General features: G+C 41.4%; 1 protein-coding gene across 1 annotated transcript in view; it reads left to right on the plus strand.

Moving 5' to 3' along the window:
- SLC12A2 (solute carrier family 12 member 2) overlaps positions 1 to 19,910 on the plus strand; it is a 96,723-nt gene that overhangs the window by 10,052 nt on the left and 66,761 nt on the right. The window contains exons 2-6 of the mRNA XM_061625298.1: positions 8,475 to 8,594; positions 11,979 to 12,054; positions 16,792 to 16,887; positions 17,886 to 18,025; positions 19,549 to 19,659. Coding sequence (XP_061481282.1) covers positions 8,475 to 8,594; positions 11,979 to 12,054; positions 16,792 to 16,887; positions 17,886 to 18,025; positions 19,549 to 19,659 — 543 coding nt within the window. The remainder of the gene's footprint in view (positions 1 to 8,474; positions 8,595 to 11,978; positions 12,055 to 16,791; positions 16,888 to 17,885; positions 18,026 to 19,548; positions 19,660 to 19,910) is intronic.

A 19,910-nucleotide genomic window follows, 5' to 3' on the forward strand; every position in this document is an offset into this window, starting at 1 on the left:
GACCTTATTGGAGGGTGATTGCCAGTGTCTATTGAGTGTTTTGCAACACTAGTTCTACCAGGTCTCTTTCCAAAGAGTTCCGCATATTTACTCAAGGCTCTTATGATTACCTCTCTGACCTGATCATCCACCTCCTCTGATCACTCCAGCTGACCTATACCTTCCTCTATCTTGCTCTCTTGCACCAAATCCGGCAAGTCAGGCCCACTCCCTTCAGGAAACAATGTGACCTGTAAAACCCTTGCATCTCTAGTGTGATAGGGCTTTAACATGTTCACATGTACCACTTTATGTTTTTCTGTTTTTTTCTGATGCTATAGCATAAAGGTGTCTAATTTTTCTCTAATAACAAATGGTCCCTCCCAGCTGGCTTGTAACTTGCCCTGTTTTCTGGGAATGAACACCATGACCACATCTCCCACTTCATATGTACGCTTACTTGCTCTTCTGTCATACCAATAGCTCTGTTTTTGTTGAGCTTGGCTCATATTTCTAGTACTACTTTCATCATGGATTCTAATTTGTTATGGAAGTCCATCACATAATCTACCACAGATGTTTTGTATTCCACCAAGGACCCTTCCCAAGAATTCCATAAGAATTCTACAGGGCCTCTAACTTTCCTAGAATACATTAGTTCAAAAGGTGAAAACCTGGTGAAAACCCTCACTCTGCTAATTCTTTACTGTTTTTACATGAACATGATTTCTGGTGGGGTTGCTAGCTTCACACTGGAATCATAAATGGCCTGGTTTACTACATCCAAAGCAGACCTTACCCTCCATTTTAGGATACACAGACCTAGTTTGAGATGATCTGTAACCTTCAGATATTGTTGGAGGGCTTACTCTCTATAGTACCACATCTCTTCTGCCAGTTGTTATTTTTGTTTTAAAATCTTTGTGTCTTTCCCAACCAACCCTTTCAGTTTGATGCGAAATGATCTGCCAGCTCTGCAGCCTCCTGTACAGTCTTAGGGGAACAATCTTTAACCAGTAGCCTAATCTCTGGTAGCAGTTGATGGAATAACTGGTCTATCATGAGGCTTTGTTTACCTCCTCCACAGATTGAGCTTTCACACTCAACATCCACTTTTCAAATACTCCACAAAAGACCTCCCTGACTGTAACTGGCAGTTTCTGAAAAGCTTTCTGAAATAATCAGGCCCCAATCTAAATCTTTTAAACACTGCCTCCTTAAAATCAGCATATGTCACTGGCCTGTCTGATGGGAAACATTGATACATCTCAGCCAATTCTCCATTAATTAAGCTTGATAGATACTGCACATATTTATCTTCTGGTACTCCCCACATCTGTGCTGCCTTTTCAAAAGTTGTGAGGTAGATTTGGGGATCTTGCCCAGGCTCATATGTGGAGAAATCTGTTGGAGTCACTTTTAATTTTGCTTCGTCTCTTTTCTTATCTCCTCAGAATGAAACTTCTCCATTTCTAATCTGAACCTTTCCACTTCCATCTCGGCCTCCATTCTTAACCTTTCAGCCTCTAATCACTGTTTCTCTTTTTCCTCAGCATCCATTCTTAGTTTCACCATCTCAATCTCTCTATCTTTTTCTTTTTCCTCATGTTCCCATCTTAACTTCTTTCTCTCTTAAATACTCCACATAGGCAGAATTACTTGAGCGCCCTTCAAGGGTCTCCTCTCTCACAGGCTCTTGGTTTTGGACCGATGTATAACTGATCAGTGTTACATGCAATTCATCTACCCCTCTACCCTCATGAGGTAAATGAAAGGCTATACATTTCTCCACCAGCATTACAATAGATGCTTTCTTAAGCAGCTGGGTCTTAAGACAAATGGAGTACAACAATAGCAAAGGCGATATATTTAGAAAGTGGCAACCTCTGACCATTCTTCTTGGTCAAAGATTCATAGGATTATCTTAGGACTTATTCATAGTATGTTTAGTTACGTGATTCTCTTCTTTTCCCACCATGTACTCCTTATCTTAGCTTGTAAAATGACTTTGAATGGGGTGTGTGTCGAACTGGCTGCTTAATCCTTTCCTTCATGCCTAATTTGTCTGCTTATTAACCCCTCTATCCAGACACTTTTATTTCCATGCTGCTTTTTCTTCTTTAACTGCTTTACATGATAAAAGTGAGGCTTTACATGATAATAGAGAGGGGGTTGAGGATGGAAAAATAGAATTGCATGAACTCTCTGGTTCTGTCTGGAAGCAAGGAGAAAAACTATTTCATTTGAGGATGGGAGCAAAATGTTTGATGTGCACTTAAAATGTCTGTAGTCATGATAACCTGGCTGAGTAGCAGAGCAGGCCTGCAAAACTATGTGCAAATGGGGTGTTTGGGGGGATTAATGCAAGGTCAAGAGCTGAAATGTTAACACAATCGCTCATAAAATCTTACTCAATGACTGACTAGTACTAAGTTTTGTAGTAACTAAGGATTGAAAGTAACTAGTGGAAAGTCAGTTCAAGGGGATATGTAACTAAATAAATTCTAGCAGATGAAGCTTGGATACAATAAACCTGTATCAGCTAAGTTGGACTTGCGTGTCCTACACCAATTTGATATGTCAAGCTGCTCATCTAGGGAAGAAGGTCTCTGAAAGTACCATTCCTATTTGAGATAAAGTTCAAGGTTCAACAAAAAGTACAACTTAAACTAGAAAACGTAGTGTCATAGGTTAGAATAAGAGCCCATTCTCCTCCTATAGCTAAAACTGTAACCAGAACCTAATAACCTTTTCAGAAATAAATGCTGACCAGTGTGGTTTTTCCTGATTGGCCATAATTATTTGAAATGTCTGATGCCTCTCCAAGGGCTGTATGCTGCCAAGGGAAAACAGCTTCCGATTTCCTGAATGCTAGCCTGTCAGTTCTCTGCTACCTCCCTCCCCCAAAGTATTTAGCAACCTTCTGTTCCTGGTAGCAGAAAATCCATCTACTGACTGGGATTTTTGTCCTGTTTTGGTGTACTGAATAGGACTTTAACCCTTCTGTGTCAGGAAAGTTGATTTTATTGTGATGCTTACTTGGCTTTATGTTAGAGATATGCATGCACTGCATTGAAGAACTGTATTTAGAGGAAGAGAACTTAGGTGTAACCATCCTCTTATCCCTTTACCTGAAATTATTAGCAATCAAATAGCATTTTAAAATTCAAAGCATGAATTTTCTCAGTAATCCTTACAACACTCTTAAGGTATGTCAAAATTATTACTGTTACAGGACGGATGTGGAGGATACTAAGAGGTTTGAACTTCAGTGACTTAACTCACTCGTATCCACTGTTTTGGACCACCTCTTATCACCAATACAGCAATATATTTTGATTAATTGCATGCCATCAATTATGAATAAATTAGGAAAGTGAGTGGTTACATTTAGTAGTTTAACACTTTTGTTTTTATATGCCATTTGTTGTGTGGGAGGCAGTGTTCTCCCCCCTGACCCCAAAAAAGCACCCTGGCAATAAATATACAAAGAACCTGCTAAAAATGTTCTGAACATATAATAACCAAGAAAACTGTTATTAATTTGCAAGTTAGTAATGTGGAGACTAGTAATGCAGTACCTATCTTCTGTAATTTTTAACAGTGTATAATGTACATTACTGTCAATGTATAATGCTGACAGTATTTTGGCTGAATGTGAAAAACACTTATGCCCCCAAAGTTCATACAAGACAAATTTCTACATGTACAATAAGGCATTGTCAGTAATACTTTTACATAAGGTATCAGTTGTGAAATCTTTGAATTCGTTAACACCCACACATGTACATAATGCTTCAGTGTGTTCTTTTTGAGTACTGTGAGCAAGCACCCACTTGCTTCAGTAAACGTCTGTATTTATATTTAAACGTTTCCTGTCTTACATAGGTAACATATGTCAAAGACTCAGGGCCAACCCCCTAACCCCAAGGCAGTTGTCCCCGGCCATGCAGACCCCGTGCCTATCCTTACCAGAGTTGAGTTACACCCAACATCAACCCTGTAAGGTAGGTAGACTGCCACCACCCCTTAACGTTCCCACTCTGAGTCAAGGGGAACTCAGAACACCAAATAGACTGGAGATTCCCAAGAGCAAGAGCCAGCCGTTCCACTCACTGCTCTGGAGCCTCCAACCAAACCCAATCCAATAGTCAGTAGCTTTGCGGTCTAGGTACTGGTTTCAGAGCTACAACCCCAAATAATATAAGGTAGTTTATTAAATATAATAAAAATGCATATAAAAGAGCAGCATACAAATTCCTTAAAGCCAAACACCTTTAAACAGGGCTAGGCATAGTCAACATCCATACAAAGTACAGTGAGAAGTTCTACACAGACACAACATAACAAAACTTACCTAGCCTAAGCTAAATACTCACAAACAGGGAAAGTATAAAAGCCAGTCCCCACTTGGCTCCTTAAACCACTGGATATCACATAGGTAAATCAAGATGGAATGGGATAATTTGGTGGAAGATAGCCCCTCTTTTATGGGAATTTGCCCAGCAATAGCAAGAGGGCCAATTAGCCAATTATGATACCTCTTGATGATGGAATAGTCCAAAAGTTCACTGCAAGGGCAGACCTACTAATTTATGGCTGCTCAGGCCTCCTGACCTTGGTACCAGGCAGTACAGATAAGTTTCAGCTGCCTCCCTTTAGATCAACAGGGTGCAGCTGAATGGCATGAGACACCCTAAATTTTCCCAGCTGAAAGCATCCCAGGAACCTCTGCAGGATATTCCCCACAATCCCTTTGGGACTGCCTTCAAGTCGATCCTGACTTATGGTGACCTTATGAATAGAGATTTCATGATAAGTGGTATTCAGAAGGGCATTTACCATTGCCTCCCTCTGAGGTTAGTCCTCCCCAGCTGGCTAGGACCTGCTCACCTTGCCACAGCTGCACAAGCCAGCCCCTTCCTTGTCCGCAACTGCCAGCTGGGGGGCAACTGGGCTCCTTGGGACTATGCAGCTTGCCCACGGCTGCACAGGTGGCAGGGCATGTAACCCCTGTACCACCGTTTACACCCAGGAGACATGAGTGGGGATTTGAACTCAAAGACTCTGGACTCCCAGCCAGGCTCTCCTCCCCACTGTGCTATACCAGCTGTGTACAATCCCTTTAGGTTGGGCCATTTTACATTGGCCAATCTTGCTGTTCTTGACAACAGAATGCAATGCAATCTTTTATTCATGTTATCCATAATACTTTGCTGATTTCACAGCTAATAATTCTCTTTGACTATGTGTACACTATTGTTTCATAAAAATGTAACATTCAGGGCAGGGTACTATGTTGAATTGCATATTTGTTATAACAATAAAATATTTTCTAAGTTTTTTTAATGTTAATTTTTATTGATTTTATGAACATTGAAAAAACAAATTACGGCTTTATAGGAAAGGAAAAATACATTACTGATCAAAGTTTTAACATAATTTTAGTTTAGTCTCTTTACAACTGAAGAGAATTGCACCTAATGATAAAACAAAACAAAATAGAAATAAAAATATAAAAAGAGAAGCCATTCTCTCCACCCCCCCACCCCATTCCTGTTGTGGCGATAGTCAAAAGAAATGAGCAGAAAAACCTGATGGAAAATTTATGTCAGTAATGATGCCAGTATTAGTGTCGTCATTGTCAATACCATCAATATTATCATTATTATTAATTACTGATTGTCAATTATTAACTATCAAGGTTTTCTAAGTTAACGTATCATCAGTTGACTAAGTTGCAGCATAATCCTATGTATATCTACATACAAGTAAACCCTATTGCTTGCTTCTAGGTAAATGTGTATAGAATTGTAGCCTCGATCATCAACCTGCTTACAAAACTACAGTAAATGGGTAGGGACATTCTGAAGACACTTCAAATTGTCTTGTCCCAAAATCTTTATCCACTGGCCACGTTTGTGCATAATGCTAAGCCCTGGTTTGTTCGCACATAATGCTAACCCATAGACAAAGAAAGTATGGCTTGTTTCTTCAAAGCTTGGCTTATTTTCCAGTTGCTCTTGCCTCATGCCTTGCAGTTTGGTGCTTCTGGGGTGGGGTGGTCAAACGAATTACTCTTCGCTGGATCGTCACCTTGTAGTGATGAGTGGGCTTGCGTGTTCTAATGAACCCTGTGAGCGATGCCGTTGGGAGCCATGTACTCCCAGCAGGGTCACCCATGGCAGTAAGGTCAAGGGAGAGGAACCAGACAAAGAACGATCCAAGAAAGTCGTCAACGGCAGAACAGGCGGAGGATAACAATGTGTACGTTACAAGGGCTGTGAAGGTGGATGAAGGCTGCAGCAGATAAAAGACTTCCAATCGTTGTGGTATCCGTGCCTTTGGATCAAAGCCTTTTTCTGTCAAGATTGTGTGTTGATCGTTGTGCACCGATCTCCCCACATAAAACAAATTCACGTACAGGCGGCTTCCAAGCAAAGACCTTATCTTGGAAGACAATCTTACTTGGCCACGAGTGATCACCAATGAATGAATGAAATGGTCAAACGAATCATTATTAAGGAAAGGTGCTGGAATTGCTCAGAACACCAAACAATAGTTTTTAAAAAACCACAAGTCTTGTAAGCTAACGTCAAACCATGGTTAAGCTCCTATTGGGCTGATATATAATGTTAAGTCATGGTTTAATAAACAGTGGTTTAGCATTACGTGCTAACCAGGTCTTTCACTACAATTATCATGAAACATGTTGCTAAACATTGGCAGTTCTTTTTTTTTTTCTTTTAGCCTGAAAGTTTTCCAAATAAAATAAAAATGTTGTGGTATTTAATTTCTAAATAGTTTATATTCCAGCAAGTAGCCCAAATCTTCCTATCCCTTGAAAATGTTAATCTATTCTATCTGTCTGCAGTATATTTTACCCAGAGAGTATCTAGTAAGCATTATGTCACTGGTGGTCCTGGCACTAGTGGCCTGTGAGATCCTGATTTTGTGTGCTGTTACAAATGATATTATAAAAATAGTATGATAAAATGATAAAGCTGAGTTAATCATACTTTGGACACATAATGAGAAGACATGAAAAGACAATAATGCTGGGAAGGGAGTAGAAGAAGAGGAAGACTAAATAAGAGATGGATTGATTCCATAAAGGAAGCCACAGACCTGAACTTACAAGATCTGAACAGGGTGGTTCACGACATGCTATTGAAGGTTGCTGATTCATAGGGTCGCCATAAGTCGTAATCAACTTGAAGGCACATAACACATAACATACAAATAGTTATTTTTAAAAGTCATGCTGTAAGCTTTATTTAACTGAATGTGCATCTAGTTAATACTTGCAAGAAATTTTTGCAGTCTCCAGACCAGGTCCAGAAATTCAACAGTGTAATATATAATAACTGAATATTATTGCTTTATCTTTGTAATGAGCTATAAATTAAGGAAAACCTGAGCCTCTCCTAGGGTAACAAAGGTAAAACACAGGAGGCAGATTGTGCTGGGACATTACAATATGATGCAGATCATATAAGCATGTTTGCCTTCTACTGTGTGTTTGCAAATTTTTCAGACCCTTGTGCTGAGGGTATAAAGATAATTTTCTGCTTTTTTGAATGCTAACATCTATTAGGAATTTCTCCCTTCTATATGTTGCTGAAGCATCTGAGTCCAGAACAGACTGCACTTACGGAACACAACCTACATTATGGTATACAGTAGGGCCCCACTCATACGGCGGGTTACGTTCCGGACCCCCGCTGAAAAGTGAAAACCGCCGAAAAGCAGAACTCATTGAATAGAATGATACCCGATGCCCGAAAACTGCCATAAAAGTGGAACAAGCGCTGTGTGAATGGGGCTTTAGTCTAATTGCATCTAATTGAGTCCTCTGCATTAGCAAAGCGCCGCAAAGCGAAGTGCTGTAAAGCGGGGCCCTACTGTACCTTGGAATTAATGTAGTAACTTTCCATACTGGACAGAAATTATATTATTCATTAAAACATGTTGATTGGCTTCATGGCATATTTGATACTACTTTTTGCTAGCCAAGCTTTAAATTTAACCATGTGTGGAGAAAAACCAAGATTACACTGTTTCCTCAGAGAGACTCTCCCATGGGATCCAGTGCTCATCAAAAGCAGATACTGCTTCTTATTCATTTCATTTTTATCCTCATGTTGAAGTGTTACTACTTCAAATCTACACAACAATACACAAGCACACATAAGTTTGTATAAGCTAGTTCTTTTGAAAAAGTTATGCTGTGAAGGCATCAAATTCATCTTGTGTTATTTTCAAATCTATACTTTCAGTTGACAAACTAGCTTTACAGTTGCCAAGATTGTGACTGAAAATATTAGTCTTTTTAATAATCCTTCAGCTTGCATTTGCCTCTAAAACATAGGCAATATTCAGATCAGTGGGACCTCCTCGTATATGTACAGTACTTGGGATTGCAACTCTAAACAGACAGAGGCTCACCAGCTGTCCTCCTCTCCCTCCCCTTTCTGACTGTCACTATATTTCAGGAACCATTTGAAGATGGATATGCAAATGGAGAAGAAGGAACTCCTACAGGAGATGCCACTGCTACTTATTCAGCTGATAGTAAAGGGATTGTGAAGTTTGGTTGGATCAAAGGTGTATTGGTAAGTATAAATTTGATAATAGTTAACCCATCCAAACAGTTCAGTATTTTCTTAGTGTCTGAAATACATTGAAGCAACAAATGAGTATGGCCATTTTCAAAGTTTTTGTTTTAAAGGAACAAAATAATTTCTTAACATGAGTAGTAAATATAGAGATTTTGCTTTTCTGTATCTGCTGCTCTTTTTTTTAAGGAATAGGTATCAAGATAGATTTTTTATTTGTCTCTCCCAACTTACTGCTACATCCTAAAGTGGCTCAGGACATTCGTGAATGGCAAAATGCCTTTTTCTTTCCACTGTTCCTTGCCTCAAAGATAAACCCTGGTTCATCCTTGAATGTCTAGCAAATTAAGGCTTCAGTCCTTCAAACATTTTACTGGAAAGCAAATCCTTTTTAAGTTGGTGGACCTTACTTCTGATAAATTGTTCTTAGAACTGGGCTGTAAGGTTATTAATTTAATAGTGAAAAAGCATTTATGTTACTTAAGGTAGCCTGTATTAAACAATTTCCCTGGTAGCCCTATTCCACGCTGGCAGGTAAGCAGAGAGTGGATGGTTCTCCCTCCTCTACAGCCAGATTGGAAATACAGGCACTAGTCGCTTATTAGACTAGTAAAAAACAAACTAACTTCAGGTTAGTAACTTTTTTGTTTATAAACATTTTTTAAAACAAGTTTGCTCATAAATATTTTATAAATAAAGCTTAATTATAAGGCTGACCTAAAGCTTCTGATAATTCCTGCATAAACCAAGGTTGAGACTTGTGCTTGCATGCTGTGTCCTTTCGCCTCCCCTTGTGTACTGGCTTTGAAGAATATATTATTAACCACAACTGTTCAGCCTTTTTCTCCAGTGTCCGAACTGGGGAACCATGGTGTAAACAGCATACAAATCCGTTTCCTGATTTGGATGTCACACAAACTATGGTTAAAAACACCCAGCTGTGGGCCAGACATGGCTTGAAGCTGAATTTAATCTGACCCTCTCTGTCCCTTCCTGCCCATCAGCTGTTCTGCATTGAGCAGCCGAGACAGCAGGGGGCTTTGATGTTGTACAAAGCTTACCATTGCAGCTGTCATTTGCTGGAAACAGCCGGAGGGGAGAGTGGTCTTGTGCTCAGGTTCTGGTTGCAGACTTCCAATAGTCATCTGTGAGAACAGCATGCTGGACTAGATGGGTCATTGGCCTGATGCAGCAGGCTCATCTTATATTCTTTCTCTGCAAACAGATCTGCTAACAAGAAAATCAATGCTGAGGCGAAAACATCTCAGTACTCTTGGTCAATTTTTGTTCCTTGAAAATACGGAAGAAGTGTCCATGTGTGTTGCAACTGCATGCATGCAGTTTTTGGGGTACAGTTGCATTTTGAAGTTTGAAAGGCATGGCTACATATAGACATTTGCATTCTGCTGTGAATAGTGTTCTTTTTGTATAGTCAGGAGAGATAAAAGGTGTTGGAGAGCTTTTTTCTTTTTCAAACAAACAAACTTTCTTGGGGAAAAAAGTATGGAGAAAATGAAAGCTGAAATTCTAGTGGAGTTAGTAAGAATAAAATATATGGTTCTGATTATTATCATCATTATCATTATTATTATCATCATCATTAGATTTATATTCCGCCCTTCCTTGCAGCAGGAGCCCAGGGTGGCATCTGTTTACATGGGGAATAACATTGATGTGTGATTATCCAAGGGGATGGCCCCATCCACTACTGGAATGTGACCCCCCAACAACTTTCCATTAGGATAATGTAGTCTTCAGCCTGAAAAAAAACCCTTACCTCAGGGTTAAACATCACACACAAACCAGTTTCTTGGTTTAGATGTCTTGGGAAACTGTGATTTAACAGAGATTTTCCTTGACATAGGGAACACAAGGTGAGGAGGGAGCATGGAGGCTCAAGTTTCATGCTCTGTATGATAAACCATTGGACTAACACCATGATGTCTGAACTGGGACTTAGTGTCATAAGGATACAGTAACTTGCATGGCTTATAACGTTTAACTAGATTTTGTTTCTGGTGGTTGAGGGTAAGAGAAGAGCAGTACTTGACCCAAATAGGTTATCTGGAGTAAACCTAAGAATTTTCTAGCCTTTTGAAGCTGACTACATGGAGAAATATGAATGAAGATTGTAAGATGGTCATAATCTCAGTTATTGTGATGGTTCAAGCTAGTTTCAGGTTTTAGTCTTTGTTTTGATTTAGCTGTTTCAAAGTTGTGCTGTGCTAGTCTACTAAAGCAGTAGTAAATACTAGAAGAATTCTTATCCTGCTTGAATTAATGTTATAAAACTGGAGATGGCATTTTTCTCATGATTCCAGCTCTCATAACACTGGGACTGGGTAGGATAAATGATCACAGATCAGTTTGCACAGACAAAGTAACCTTAGGTGTTCAAAATCACTTGTTTTGGGGAAGAATATTGGCATGTCAATAGTGAATTTTTATCACGATGTGACAAAAAATTATTTACCCTAAATACAGTAAGGCCACACTTTTTGGTGTTCCACTAATACAGCAGCGCCAGCAGGGCGATCAGCTGTAGCTCGGGGAGCTCCATCCACCACACTCCAGCTGACAGCTATCAGCTGTAGTGCGTGAGCTCCCCGTGCTCCAGCTGAACGTGTGCTCCAGCACACAGGGGTCAACTGGAGCGTGTGAGCTCCCCCCGCTACAGCTGACAGGATCAGCTGGAGCTCGCATGCTATAGCTGTCAGCTGGAGCACGGCAGCTGGAGCTCCCCGCCCTACAGCTGAGTAGGGCCCCACTTTCTGGCATGGGCCTGGAATGGAACCTGCCATATGAGTGGGGCTCTACTGTAACTGGAGTTGTCTTGTATTCCAGTTTCCAAATATACATGCTTATTAACTATCTTTTTCTTACACAAAACAAACTTCTGCTTATATCTTAAGAGTATTTGTAGCGACATCTTATTTTAAGATAAGGAGAAACATAGGTTTTTATAATACAGTGACTTCCATCAGTGTGCTTTTAAAAATGGTATGGTCTGTTAAGGTAGGCCTGCACAGCTTATAACCTGTCAAATCAAATGGGCTTACTGTCCATATTTGGTGGCTGAGGGAAAAGATTGATAAAACTCTACCACAGTTACTGGCCCAAAAGTGGAAACATTGAGGGTAATAAGGAACTTTGTGTATTGCAAAGCAAGTGTGGTGTGCTCTGCTTGGCTTGGGTTGCAAGTTGTGCAAGCCTACTGAAAGTACTTGAATACTTGATGTGCTTGGTAGGTATGTAGCAGACTTTTGAAGTTGACCATGTGAACTGACCTTTAAAGCTATCGTAGATTATTCAGAACGATATACCTATACGAAATATTGGAACAGCATAGAATGTAAATTATTTGCTCTTACGGTGTTATAGGTACGATGTATGTTGAATATCTGGGGTGTGATGCTGTTCATTCGACTGTCCTGGATTGTAGGACATGCTGGCATAGGTAAGTGTGTCCCTCAGATAAAACACCTCTGTGTACTGTTACTTAATCTTGATCCAACTGTTAAATATCTATGACATGTAACTTAAAACATTGGATGAGAATCTGAATCATGGGATACTTCTGAGTACCACTATGATATTTTTAACAAATATATGAAAAAAAACTTCTTGACATTTCCACTAAGAGGCTCAGTTTGTGCCTCTTGCCTCTTCAGAGCAAGATTTTTTTGTTATCAGTATAAACTGATGAGGTAGTACATATTTGAAGAATTAGTCCTTCCCAGAGCATTATGTAGGCAGCAGACAGTTTTTCATATTCCTTGTTAGAAATAAACAACGATTGTGATGTCCCCAAAAGGTGAAGCATACTCTTTACTGGAAAATGTACTCTTTTGGGCAGGACTGGTGATAAGCATGCCTGCTCTTGATTTGAGCAGGTGGTGCCTTGCATATCATAGATACATGTTAAAACAAGCTTGTTTAAACAAGCTTATGTATCTCTTTGGTTTAAGATACTTTTGTTATTATTATTTGATTTATTTATTTGATTTATATCCTGCTTTTTCTCCCAGTAGGAGCCCAGGGCGGCAAACAAAAGCACTAAAAACACTTTAAAAATCATAAAAACAGGCTTTCAATATCTTAAAACACAACAACCATTAAAAACATATTAAAACAAAACATCTTTAAAAACATTTTTAAAAAGCTTTAAAAACATTTTAAAAAAGTTTAAAAAATATATTGAAAAGCAATTTCAACACAGACGCAGACTGGAATAAGGTCTCTGCTTAAAAACCTTGTTGAAAGAGGAAGGTCTTCAGTAGGCACTGAAAAGATAACAAGAGTTGGTGCCTGCCTAATATTTAAGGGGAGAGAATTCCAAAGGGTTGGTGCGCTACACTAGAGGTCCATTTCCTGTGTTGTGTGGAACGGACCTCCTGATTAGAGGGTATCTGCAGGAGGCCTTCACTTGCAAAGTGCAGTGATCAACTGGGTATATAAGGGATAAGACAGTGTTTCAGGTATCCTAGTCCCAAGCTGTAAAGGGCTTTGTACACAAAAACTAGAAACTTGAACTAAGCCTGGTAGCTAATTGGGTAGCCAGTGCAATTCTTTCAGTAGCGGAGTGACATGTTGGCGATAACTTGCTCCAGTGAGCAGTCTTGCTACCTCATTTTGCACCAGCTGCAGCTTCTGGAACAACCTCAAGGGTAGCCCCACATACAGCACATTACCAGTGCGTGGACAAAAGTGGTCAGTCTATTCCTCTCCAGAAACGGCTGCAGCTGTCTTACCATCTGAAGCTAGTGAAAGGCACTCAGCCACTGAGGTCACCTGGGCCTCTAGTGACAAAGATGGATCCAGGAGCACTCCCAGACTATGGACCTGCTCTTTCAGATGGAGCATGACCCTATCCAAAGTAGGCAGCTGACCAATTATCTGAACTCTGGAACCACCAAGCCACAGTACCTCTGTTTGGCTAGGATTGAGAGTCAGTCTATTGGCCCTCAACCAACCCACCACCAAGTCCAGGTACTGGTCCAGGGCTTGCATGGCCTCTCCTGATTCAGATGTTACAGAGAATTAGAGCTGGGTATCATCAGTGTACTGCTGACACGTCACCCCAAATCTCCTGGTGACCGCTCCCAAGGGCTTCATATAGACGTTTAACAGCATGGGGGACAAGATGGTACCCTGCAGCACCCCAAAGCACAACTGCCAGGGGGGCAAAATACAGTCACCCAATGCTTCTCTCTGAAAACAATCCTGGAGATAGGATTGGAACCACTTTAAAACAGTGCCTCCAATACCCATCTCACCAAGATGGCCCAGAAGGAAAGCATGGTCAATGATGTCAAAAGCTACTGAGATATCAAGTAAGGATAACAGGGTTGCACTCCCCCTGTCCTCCTCCTGATAAAGTTCATCCATCAGGGCAACCAAGGCCGATTCAGTCCTATAACCAGGCTTGAACCCACACTGGAATGGGTCAAGATAATCTGTTTCATCCAAGAGTACTTGCAATTGCAGCAGCAAAACCCTCTCAATCCCCTTTCCTAAGAAGGGAGTATTTGCAACCAGGCAGCAGTTGTCGCAAACCAGTGGGTCCAGGGTGGGCTTTTTCAGGAGCTGTCGAATCACTGCCTCTTTCAGGGCGGCTGGAACCACTCCCTCCCACAATGATGTGTTGACCACACCCTGGATCCATTCGGTCAAACCCCCTCGGCAAGCTTTAATAAGCCAAGAATGGCAAGGATTGAGAGGAGACATTGCTGGCCACGTTGTTGTAAGCACCTTGTTCACGTCATCAGGCTGCATCAACTGAAACCGTTCCCAAGAAGTTGCAGCAGATGTTGCACTGGACATCTCACTGGGGACTACAGTAGGTGTGGATGGGGCATCAAGATTGCTATGGAGGCGAGCAACTTTACCCTCAGTGCCTTGCAAACAATTCACAGTGGGCCTCCAAAGGGTCTAAAACTCCATTTCCTGGAGTTGATGTCAACAAACCCCTGACAATATGGAAAAGCTTCACTGGACAGCTACTTGAGGATGCAATGGTGGCAGAGAAGTGGGCCTTTTTCGCTGCCCTCACTGCCGAACAGTAGGCACAGTTATTTTTTACTCATGCCCGCTCAGCCTTATAGCACATCTTTCACCACTTGCGTTCTAGCTGTTGTCCAGCCTGTTTCATTGCCCTTAGCTCACTGGTGTACCAGGGTGCAAACTGGACTCCATAGTGCTGCAGAGGGCATTTGGAGGTAACCATGTCAGACGTGCCTCGCTGTTCCATAGCATGACAAGGACGTCAACAGGGTCACTTGCTCTATCTACTGGGAACTACCCCCGGGCATTCAGGTATCCAGTGGATTCCATTGGTCTCCAGGGGCAGGCCATCTTAATCTGTCCATCACTCCTGCAGGGTAGGATCGGAGCCATAAGTCTCAACTTCATGAGGAAATGGTCAGACCATGACAATGGGGTGACATCCACCCCACATCTCCAGACCACCCCATCCTCCATTTAGAGCAAAACCCAAGTTGAGGGTGTGCCCTGCCCTATGCGTTGGGCTGGTGACAAGTTGAGACAGCCGCATGGTTGTCATGGAGATCATGAAGTCCTGAGCCAGAACACTAGAGGCAGCCTCAGCATGGTCATTGAAATCACCCAGGGCTAGCGTTCTGGGCTCCTCCAATACCACAGCCAAGATGGCCTCCACCAGCTCAAGTCAGAAAAGCTGCCAGGCAGCAGGGTTGACTGTATACCAGCAGCAACCCTTGGCCCAATACCAGGTGCAGGCCCTCAGAGCCAGCTCCAAGACAGAGTGGTTTCCTGGTGACAGAGATGGAAGTTCTGTAGACCACAGCAACTACTCCCCCCCGTCCCTGCAGCCTGTGCTGGTGCTGCACCAAGTACCCAGGTGCACAAAGCTGAGTCAGATCAACTCCTCTCAGCTCACCCATCCAGGTCTTGGTAATGCACACCAAATCGGCACCTTCATCCATGATTTGAGTGTGGTCTTATTGTGTACCAATCTGCTGTTAAACAACAGCACACACAAGCCAGTGGACACAGCAGATGAGCAACGACGAACCTGTGCGTGAGAGCAGTGGGAGCGAGGAACAAGGTGTAGATAATCTTGCCCTTGTCTTCTATGGTAGTTTACCACCTCCCCATGGCTATACCTTCCTCTACTCATGATCACTGAAATTGGGGTGACATCACCCTTGTGCTTCCTTACTAAGACTCCTCCTAAATACCTGATATGAATCCAACAAGAGCCCACCAACAAAACCTATTTGAACCAGTTATCAGAGTAGGCCTCTGAGAGAATTGGGAACAGTCAGACCCACTCAATATTTTTCACACAGGGCACATCTACTCCCCCCGTCTCACACCCAGGGAGGGCCAGCCTTCTGCCAGTTACAGACTCTCACTCTGAAGGCATCTGGTGACTTTCTGCTATTGTTCAGTTCACTGCACAGGCTCTCACCTTGCACAGGAACTATACATGCACCACATACCCTCCCCACTACCAATCTCCTCCTGATTGGTTTTTAAAAAAGTAGTGTCCTCACTCTCGGGACTCCTTAAGGGGCTCCACAAGCCCCCTTTGTTGCTGCCCATTTGGTGGCGACCCTAAGGGCAGCCAGGCTTTTATGCCTCCTGATGCAGCCAGGAGCTGATGCAAGAGGCTGCAAGATTGACTGCAGCTTCTCTCTGGAATCAGGGTCCTAGTTCTTGCAGCACTTATCAGGGTCTTCAGCTGTTTCGAGAGACAGCAACCCAGGGGAGTGAGCAAGCAAACAAGCACCCAGATGCTCAGGTACTCACTCCCAGGACAGGTCTTCTCCTGTTCCCCAGTGCTACAGCTGTTCCCAAGGACCTAAAGGGCAGTCAGGCATTTATGCCCCCTGACCCAGCCAGGAGTTGATGCAAGAGGCTGCAAGATTGACTGCAGCCTCTTTCTGGGGTCAGGGTCAGGCAGGGGGTCCCAGTCCTTGCAGCGCTTAGCAGGGACTTCAGCAGTCTCAAAAGACAGCAACCCAGAGGAGCGAGCAAGCAAGTTCTCAGATGCTCAGGTACTCACCCCCAGGGCAGGTCTTCTCCAGTCCCCCAGTGCTGCAGCTGTTGTATTGCTGACTAGTAGGTTTCAATATATCATTGGTTAAACAATATTGTTTTGAGGAAACAATACTTTCCATAAATAAACATAACAATAATCTCCCCCTTACAGGACTTGCAGTCTTGGTGATTGCGATGGCCACTGTTGTAACTACGATCACAGGCTTGTCTACATCAGCAATAGCTACCAATGGCTTTGTAAGAGGAGGTAAAACTAATTTTATAAAGACTTCTCTGTTTCATATTCTTCAGATTTAGCCAATTCATGTCATTTCTACATTGCCTTTGCGTCAAAGGTTTTATAAAGTGAAGCTACATTGTGAGTGGCAAGGTTTCATTTAAAAAACAAATTGATTGTGTTACTATATTTGTAAATGGTCAAATGGGTTGAACTTGGAAGTAGTGAAGTTCTGGGGTCAGGAAGGTGAGGAGGGGTGGATTTATCACAAGTGGGGGTAGGGAGTGTATTCCCAGTTCCCATGAGCCCCAACCACTGTTGTCAGTGCTGGGGATAACTATCATTGTAATCCAGTAAAATCTAGTGGGCTACAAATTCCCTATTCCAGATCTAGAACCACCTAAGCATCTACAAGTTAAGAGGCAAACAATACAATCCTAACTCTGTTTTAAAAAGGAAGTACCATTGATTTTTGTGAGATTACTTCCAGCTAATTATATTTAGGGTTGTAGTCCAAGTGATCAAAAAACATGCAGAATGATACGTTCTTGTGACAAGGCTGATGATATTGATGCTCTTGTTCTGTCTTTGTTCCAAGACTTGACTTTTGCTAGTGAAATTAAGCATTATCTTATGTAAACAGTATCAAAATATCTAATCTCTTGGTCCTAAATGCATTTGCTTGGAACTAAAGCCCATTTCAGCCATTCTTCTTCCTCCCATCCCAAACAGTTGCTATTACATGAGGTAGAGAGCAGGGATAAAGCTATTGGCCCCATCTTCTGTTGAGTTGTCCCCATTGCTTGCTTCATTGTCTTCCATTGGGGGGGGGCTACATTGGGGAACCTTTTGCACTTGTGTTGGCTCCCTACATGATTTTGAACTTCTGGGGAAGGGGGGAATCACTTGAATGATATTTGGTGAGCTCAAGCTCTAAAAACAGGCACACATGTAGTTCAGGGTTCCCTAATTACCAAAGCTTGGCAAATCTTGAATCTTGCTCTGATTCGCCTTTGTTCTCTCTGCAGGGGGAGCATACTATCTAATTTCCAGAAGCCTGGGTCCAGAATTTGGTGGTGCAATAGGCTTGATTTTTGCATTTGCTAATGCTGTTGCAGTAGCCATGTATGTTGTTGGTTTTGCAGAGACAGTTGTAGAACTGCTTAAGGTAAACAAATTGCTCCAGTTAAGTTTTTAACAATGATAAAAACAATTTGAATGTCACCATGTGTTTTCTGCAGTACAACTATGGATTGATCTATTATTGATCTATTATATGCTAATGTAATGTAAAATATATAATACTGAGTGACTCATCTGGACAAAGACATATAAATGGTCTTGAAATTGGTGCCCTCAGAGTTGGGGTTGGCAGACAAAATACTTGTTGGGATCAGCCATAAACAAGCAATTGTGACTTAGTTGCACTGAAATAGAAGGGCAGTAAAAAGTACATGCAGGATGAAAGAACCATGAAAATACTTCTGTGAACCTATGGAGGTTCTAGTCCTGCCTCTAATCTTGCAGCTCTCTTCTCCACCCCCCTCCCCCACATGGTAAAACATAAAACTTTACCATGAGACTCAGCTGTGCAAAAGGGATGTGGAAGTTTTATTTTTTAAAAAAAATCTGCTAGGTTTGCATTAAATACCTATGGGCATCTTTAGATCTAGCCGATAACGACATCTAAGGTATTTGATTTTTAAACCAGTTGATAGAAGTTAATAGATAAATTGGACTACAGAACATAAGGCCTTAAACAAAGAGTTGAACGTTTAAAATCTGTGTTCCAGTTCTGGTTCAGGTTTATTAATATTTCTTAATTCCTTGGTTAAACAACCAGACCCTGGAGTTGCTTCCTTCTCCCATTCCCTCTCAGTTTTCCATTTAGCACTAGCCATAGTTTGCTGTAATGTCCAACTGGTAAACTTCCAAACTGGAATGAATATGGCCTTCCAAACTGGAATTGGAAACTGAAGTGTGCTTCTGATTTTGGTTTAGAGGGCAAGAATTAGTTTTAGCTTGCTGATTTGGGTGTCATAGCAAACTAAGGGGCAAATGGAGCATAAGATGGAAAATGCAATCCTGCGGCTCAGGATTATCTGTCTGAATTGATACTAATTATTTAAAAAGCAATTTAGCAACCAATTAAAATCTGTAAATGTTTTGCAATTGTAAATGTTTGACACAATTTGTATGAAAAATAACTCCTACAAAATGAGTACAATAAGTTCAGAAAAACTGCATGGGTGGTATTCTAAATTCTTGTGCTAGTGGAAGGATTAATTCTAGCACAACGTGATTTCCCCCCTCCTCCCTCCATGAATGACCTATGCAATTCCCAAATCTGATCTAAAGGGTTGGGGGAAAACCCAGAACAGATTTAGGGGATGCACAAGGGGTGGAGAGTGGGAGAACGTTCTGTTCCATAAGGAGAAATCCTTGCACTGACAGAATGTTTACTTTAGCAGTATGCTGAATATAATCCTAAATTCTCTAGGACTTGAAGTCATGTTTGACCACTGATAGGACAGGATGAATTTCTGTCTTCAAAAATTCTGTACATATTTTTCTTTCTCAACAGGAAAGAACTCATTTTAGCTTATTTTTGTTAGAGGTTTTTCCTAAAAAATAAAAAAAACTCAAGCATGTCATAATTGTCTCTACTATTATTATTATTATTATTTGTAGGAACATGATGTAGTTATGTTGGATCAGACGAATGACATCAGAATTGTAGGAGCCATCACAATTGTTATATTATTGGGCATCTCTGTGGCAGGAATGGAGTGGGAAGCTAAAGTAAGTAACAGTGCTCTAAAACATCTAATACCCTGAAAGGCTGGAAATATTTCTGGAAAAAAAATCTGCAAAGAAATTGAAGTAAATGTTGAAGGAACTCGCATTGGAATTAAAATTAATATTCAGACCTGGGGCTGCAGAACATACTTGCAATAATTGGACTTAGTGGCCATTATAAAGTTGATTAACAGTTTGCACTGGGGAGCAGCGAAAGCAGGTTGGTGCTGTTGAATGCACAGTTGAGCCATTTG

This window comes from Rhineura floridana, chromosome 1, assembly GCF_030035675.1.
Source record: "Rhineura floridana isolate rRhiFlo1 chromosome 1, rRhiFlo1.hap2, whole genome shotgun sequence".
Classification (NCBI taxonomy): Eukaryota; Metazoa; Chordata; class Lepidosauria; order Squamata; family Rhineuridae; genus Rhineura; species Rhineura floridana.